Source organism: Nematolebias whitei, chromosome 13 (genome assembly GCF_014905685.2).
Source record: "Nematolebias whitei isolate Nwh7 chromosome 13, NemWhi1, whole genome shotgun sequence".
In the NCBI taxonomy this organism is placed as follows: domain Eukaryota; kingdom Metazoa; phylum Chordata; class Actinopteri; order Cyprinodontiformes; family Rivulidae; genus Nematolebias; species Nematolebias whitei.
Window position 1 is genome coordinate 4,472,898 of NC_056510.1, and position 6,822 is coordinate 4,479,719.

General features: G+C 40.9%; 1 protein-coding gene across 1 annotated transcript in view; it reads left to right on the top strand.

Annotated features, from left to right (window-relative positions):
• The window catches only part of sec22a (SEC22 homolog A, vesicle trafficking protein), an 11,940-nt gene that overhangs the window by 3,713 nt on the left and 1,405 nt on the right, over window positions 1-6,822 (top strand). Inside the window, exons 2-4 of the mRNA XM_037686246.1 lie at window positions 556-719; window positions 1,175-1,354; window positions 3,923-4,041. Of these exons, the coding sequence (XP_037542174.1) occupies window positions 556-719; window positions 1,175-1,354; window positions 3,923-4,041 (463 nt within the window). The remainder of the gene's footprint in view (window positions 1-555; window positions 720-1,174; window positions 1,355-3,922; window positions 4,042-6,822) is intronic.

The following is a 6,822-nucleotide window of genomic DNA, read 5'->3' on the forward strand; positions in this document are numbered from 1 at the left end:
ATATATGTATGTATGTATATATATATACATACATACATACATACATACATACATACATACATACATACATGCATGCATACACACACACATAATATAAATGCAGGACATGCAAATTATGCAAAAAAACATGACTTATAGGCCGAAAAATACGGTAACTGAAAGTGTAAGAGTTTGTCGAAGCACTGACGTGTTTTAAAACGTGTTTTTAAAATTGTGATCAGAACCATAACGGGCAGAATCTGAACTGCAGTCAGGTTCATGTTTGGAGCTCTTCATCCTTGCTAGTTTATTAGAGTGATGTCATCAGCAAACTGTTTGATCCACTATGAGAAGGGACTATTTATAAGGCTGAGTTTAGTGCAGCTCTTCAGACTGACGACGTCTTTTTGATGAGAGACTAAATGTTTCAACGTTTATTTATTTTGAGAGTCCGTCCAGAAGACCTGGTTTCACTTTGTTGGATTTTCTACGTGATTATTGAGCATGGATCAGGATGTTGGAGCCACGTGTTGCAGTAACAGTAGTAATGTCGGTTCTTGTGTGTGCTTGTTTTAGTTTCACCTACTCACTGGGTGTTGGCTACCTGATGGTGTGCACAGCGAATTACCCCAACGTTTTGGCTTTCTGCTTCCTGGATGAGCTACAGAAGGAGTTTATTGTCACTTATGAGACCAAACGCATCAGCAGTGCGGTGCGGCCCTACTCCTTCATTGAATTCGGTAAGTTTTTACCGTTCTCAGTTTATGTCGGAGCATATCTCTTAATAAAACGTTTCAGGTTGAACTCGCGTGCCAAAACTTTTGATATATCTGCACAAATTGATTAGATCTTGAAAGGCTTGTGTGAAGGTGAGTGTTTTTACATGTTCTTCACGTGAGTGATATGTTTTGGATGAGCACGTGCATAAAAAAAACCTGTAATTTAAGAATGCAATATGAATAAAAACACTGAATAAAAGCTTTAAAAATTATTTGTCACGTCATTTATAAAATCTGTTTAACATTCTTACCAGCACATTATACTGGAGTTAAACCAGCGCTTGAAGGACTTTTTGCCCAATCTTCCCAGAACCCTGAGTGTTCTTATCTCTAATGCAAAGAATCTGTTTATCTTTCTTGTTTCACTCCCTGCCGTATTAAACCGGCTTGTTTTTGTGCTGACTGTCGTCCCCCAGACACTTTTATCCAGAAAACCAAACAGCGCTACAACAGCCCTCGCTCCCTGTCCACAAAGATCAACCTGGCCGACATGCAGACAGAGATCAAGCTGCGACCGCCCTATCAGCTTTCCCCAGAGGACCTGCAGGCTATCAATGGATTCTCACTGCGCACTTCCTCTAAATACAAGGGCATAGGTAGGACTCCAGCTGCTGCTGCACCCAAGCTGTTTTCAAAAATCTGGTTTTGATCTAAAAGTTTCCGCACGTTTTAAAAGTTTGGAAATAAAAATGCTAATCCTGCAGGATGTAAGTGTGTAAGAGCTGCTGCTTCGTGCTTTTCTTGCTGCTTGTCGAGTACGTTCAGATACTTCGGGTTAGGTGTATCGTCAAACTGAGAATTTGATGCTGTGGAGTTTGAGTGTGATCATGAAAAATAAAGATCTATTGTACAAAAAAAATCTTCCTGCATTCATGAGTGAGGACGGCTATCGATGTTGATCTTTTCACCACGTGGTGCAACATGCGTGATAATGTTTTTACAGTGGCCCCTAGCCGTGCGTAGATACATGACATCAGAAACCCACCGGTATGGAACACATCTTTTAAACATGACCGTCACTACATATATAGCTTGTCCCCCGTCAAGGAGCGAAGAGCGAGACTTGGACATTACATCCGCCCACCCGTTCGCCCGACTGTAGGTTGTGAGCATTAAAACTTGAAAAATAAGTTGGGTATCAACTTCCATTTTGGTGTGTGGCTATATCCATGCGTAAGATAGGTTTCTTTCAAAAATTGGGTTGCCACGTCAAAATTTAAGATGGCTGCCACCGTAAATGTATACATGAAAACCTTGTGAGCTCGATAACTGAAAAATAAGCTACGTGCCAATTTCCATTTTGGTGTGTTGCTACATTTAGGTTTAAGAAAGACCTCTATCAAAAATTGGGTTTCAATATCAAAATTCATAACGACCACAACCAAATATGTGTAAACCAGCCACTTGAGTCATTTGGGGAAACTGGTTTCTTCTTCTTCTTTTGGATTATCCCTCTTCAGGGGTCTCCACAGTGAGTCATCCTCCTCCACCTCACTCTGTCCTCTGTCCTCACTCCAACTACCTCCATGTCCTCTCTAACTGCATCCATGCATCTCCTCTTTGTCTTTTTCCTGCAGCTACATTTCTAACATCCTTCTACCAATATACCCACTGTCCCTCCTCTGGACATGTCCAAACCACTGTCCCTCCTCTGGACATGTCCAAACCACTGTCCCTCCTCTGGACATGTCCAAACCATCTCAGTGTGTCCTCTCTAACTTTATCTCCCAGGTGTTCAACCTGTGCTGTACCTCTGATGATCTCATTCCTGATCTTCTCCATCCTTGTCTCTCCTAAGAAGAACCTCAACATCCTCATTTCTGCCACTTCCAGTTCTGTCTCCTGTCTTTTTGTCCATGTCTCTGTCTCCAGACCATACAACATAGCTATGCTTTCTAATTTTTTTATATTACTTAAAAGTATAGTTTCTTCCCCAAAACGTGTTGACACTTCTGGACTGGACTTGGCGTTTTCAAGGTTGAACCAGAAAGAACTGGTTCAAAGTTGGGCACTGGTATCGTAGCAGAGAAAAACGCCCTTAAAGGATCTGAAACATGATGACTCACTACCTGGAGGTTCCTGATGACCCTCATGGGTTCAGTAGAGCCTCCACAGGTCATAGATATTTTGATGGAAACAAGGCCATCTTTTGTTTTAGGTCATAATGGTATAGTTGACCAGTGTTCATGTTCATGATTATAGAATAGTTTTTAAAAATTGCAGGAGTTATTAATACTTCAAACAAGCATTTTATCCACAAAGACTATCGATTACCTAATGTTAGTCAGTGCCCATCATGATGGACTCGGGCGCCGTCGCAACCTCCCCGTTTCTGCAGTTACCTCGCCTCGTACTGTATATATACAAAGAACCCTTCAGAACCGATCGCTTTAGGAGCCAAGATGGTGTTGATGTAGGGCAGCCAACTTGGCATCAGAAAGTCGCAGGTTCAACTCTCCACCATGCCCACATGTCGTGGTACCTGGGCGCTGACATAGCTGCCTACCACTCCACCTGGGTGTATCCCACATGTGATGCGTTTCTTCCTGACCGACTGAAAGGAGAAGATTTTCTCTCATTTGTTTGCACTAGAAAAACTCAGTCTGGGGATTTTTCTTTAATTAATAAATTTTCTGGTTGAAATAAAAAGTGGTGAATCTCTTGTAGCACATCCTCAGGAACCATTGAACGTGTTGTTGCTCTTGTTACTATCCCAACATTAACGTGACATTCTTCCATGTATCAGCAGCAACTTTTGTAACTCTTAGACAATTTACCTGATTTTTAATTCTAGGTTCCCTGCGCTCCTTCTTTATGCAGCGTCACGCCTAAGCTGCCCTCCCTCAGGTCACTTTGAGCTGTTGTGTTCCTCCCAGCAGCGTTCAGAGCATCTCTCTGCACGCCTCTGCGGACTTTGCCAGTTTCTACTTTTTCAGAACATAAATCATGTTGTCCTGAAGGATGAAGTTATCTAATCTGATAAAAGTGACACATTACTTTTATACAGTGCCAGGATGTCTCAGAACTGGCTTATTTTAGTTTTTTTAAGTGTATGCATTTATTCTGCCTATGAGTGGTTTTGAATTTGACAAATTGCGTCTCGTAAAGAGAAAAAACCTTGTATATTAAAGCTTTTATAAATATTGATAATGCATTTTTTTCAGCTCCTACGCAGATGTTGGAACCAGCGACACTGCCAGGCCTTGTGTCCTGTGTGCTCAGTGTCCTCTGTGGAGGGCTGAACCTGCTGCGAGGGGTCCACGCCATAGAGAGCATCCTACAGGTCAGAACACCATGAAGGTCGCATTTAAACGCTGACTGGTGGCGCATTACACTTGACTTGGAAAATTGTGGAACGAGTCTTTGGTGTGTTTCAGGTCTAGAAAACATTTGTTTCCACATTCTTTACCTATAATCATTAAAAAGGGAATCTGCATTTCTGAAAGTACATCAATGAAACAAACAAGCAAGACAAGACCGATCAAGTTCTTCCTGCTCAGACAGTTTCCAACAATGTGCCACCTTCTGTCATTTACAGACAAAAGTCTGGCAAATCTCCCTCGTGTCCACCTGATCAGGTCTATCTTGGTGTTTGTGACAGACAGCTACATTGTTCAAACGTTGCCGTTTCATGGAGGAGAGAAGCCATGTCTTAAGCCTTCTTTAAGCACTAAAACTTCTTTCCGCCTCAGCTGAAGAGCACGGCACAACAAGAAGTAGCCTGACCAACAGCTCTCCTTGTGTGAATAGAGCACGTGCCTCTGTCAGCAGAGCTCTGAGAGCCTCTGCTACTTCACTGTTGCTGCCATGTAAAGAATCTTCTAAAGCCCAGTGTGTCTGGGGAGGGATCAGAAATTGCAAACAATTAATCATCATCCAAGAATACCAATCTATACTAGCCTACTGTTAATTAAAGTAGCTCCATCCTAATTTGTCATTGTTAAGTTGAACAGTAAATTAACACGGCCTAGGGCTAGTAAAAAAACAAGGTTTTAGCAAAAGATGGACACTGTGGGACTGACGTTGCCTCCTCTGAGTTTAAGTCATTTCTGTTCTTTTCTGAAAACCCGGAGTGGACTTTTAATAGTTTGAGTATTCTCTTATTAATCGAGTGGAATGGATTCATTCATGAAGCAACAGAAACAACACTGGATGAATCCAAAAAAGTTGAGTCAGTTCATCTGGACAGATTCTTCTTGGTTGAAACGTTTCGTCTTTCATCTGAAATACTTCATCAGTCCGAGGGCTGCCACAAAACTCAGTGCTATAAACAGCTCCTTCTCAATGTGGACAAACCAGTTTGCTGGGACATCCAGAACTAGCTTTTCACATGTAAAAGGAGGACCATCAGTTTTAACAATCAATCACCAATAACCCAACAAAACCAATATTTCATGTTAAATGTGGCGGGGTCCAAACTTTCATTCATTCAACCCTTATTTATACAGGTAGTCTCATCGAGCCACGAGGACTCATTTACAAGAGAGACCTGTTCTAGACAGACAACATTTACAGTAGTCCCTCGTTTATCACGGGGGATCTGTACCCTGAAGCCCCATAAGTGAAAAACCGTGACGTAGGAATAGTAGTACAAGTAGTAAGTAGTATATGTGTGTGTGTGTAGCCCATCTTTACCCTCTGTACTAGGTAAGGGCCTCCCTAGATTCTTATATGGAGCATTTAAGATTAAATGTTAACTACTTTTTTAGTTGCTGAAAAGTAGTTGCTGAACTTCAAGTCCAACGTACCCTTTAACACACTTTCCTTTCAATACACACCGTGGCCATCACACACACACACACATTCTTTAAAACTAAAAATCACCAAACCGTAAGGTACATGTGAACTCAGTTTACTGAACATGTAACTTTAGTCATTGCACAATGTACGCAATAAAACACAAAACTGCATCTAATCAGGTTTTTCACTGTAAATCTTCAAACTAAATGAGGGGCCTGCTCACCGATCAAACACCTGCCGGCTTATCCAGCTCTAAAACCTTAAAGTTGCAGACCTGAGTGAAGCTTGGGAGCAGTGAGGCCCAAAACTTAATGGTCGTTTCCCTGTATGAGCAAATAAATAAAACAAAGCAGTACCTGGTTTAGTAGTTCAGTACATACAGACTCTGGTCCCAGTTCAGGTGAAGAGGAAAACCAAATGATGTCCTAAGATGGTGATGCAATCACTCTTCTGCTGGTCCAGGGTTTAACTCCAATGGGCAATGTCCAGGAGTAGGAAAAGAAAAATGATATAATCCAAAGGCACTCTTCTGGCAGTCCATAAACACTCCAGTTATGACTAATCTTCACATCCAGACTGGAATGATGAAGAGGCAGTCTCCATAATAAGCTGAGCAAGCTAAACTAGACTTCCTGTGCAGCATTCACTTAGCTAGTGAATGCTAAATGTGCAATGTTAAACTGCCTCAAAGTGCAAAGACACAGAACTGCAGGACAAACTTTGAGCTGAAAATCTCCATTGTAGTCCCAAAAACCATTAAACAAGTTCCCATTACCAATCACTGGGTTAACAATCAGGAAACGTATTTAATTACTCCAAGCCGCAGCACCTGTTGCCTCTGGTGCGCCTGGCTTCCCAGCCACTCTCATCAAGCTCTACCCCTGACTGCTCACACTTCCTTTAGCTTTTCACAATAAAGCAGAACTAAAATACACCAACAGAATGTTATACTTTACTTGCTTTTAACTTATGCTTATGTATTTTAAGCAGTTTTTAAGCCTTTTACAACATAAATGAACTACAATTTTAGCTGTATTTACAACATATTTAACTTAAGAATTTTTTTTTATTTTCTTTAAACTGTAACATATTTTATGAATTTAATATACATTATATATATACTGTATAAAGCACAGACAACATGTAAAGTACAGACAACATGTAAAAGTATAGATGATGTGTAAAGTACAGACAACATATAAAGTATAGACCGATGTGTAAAGTACAGACGTGTAAAGTATAGATAACGTGTAAAATATAGACGACATGTAAAGTACAGACAACATGTAAAGTATAGACGACATGTAAAGTACAGACAACATAT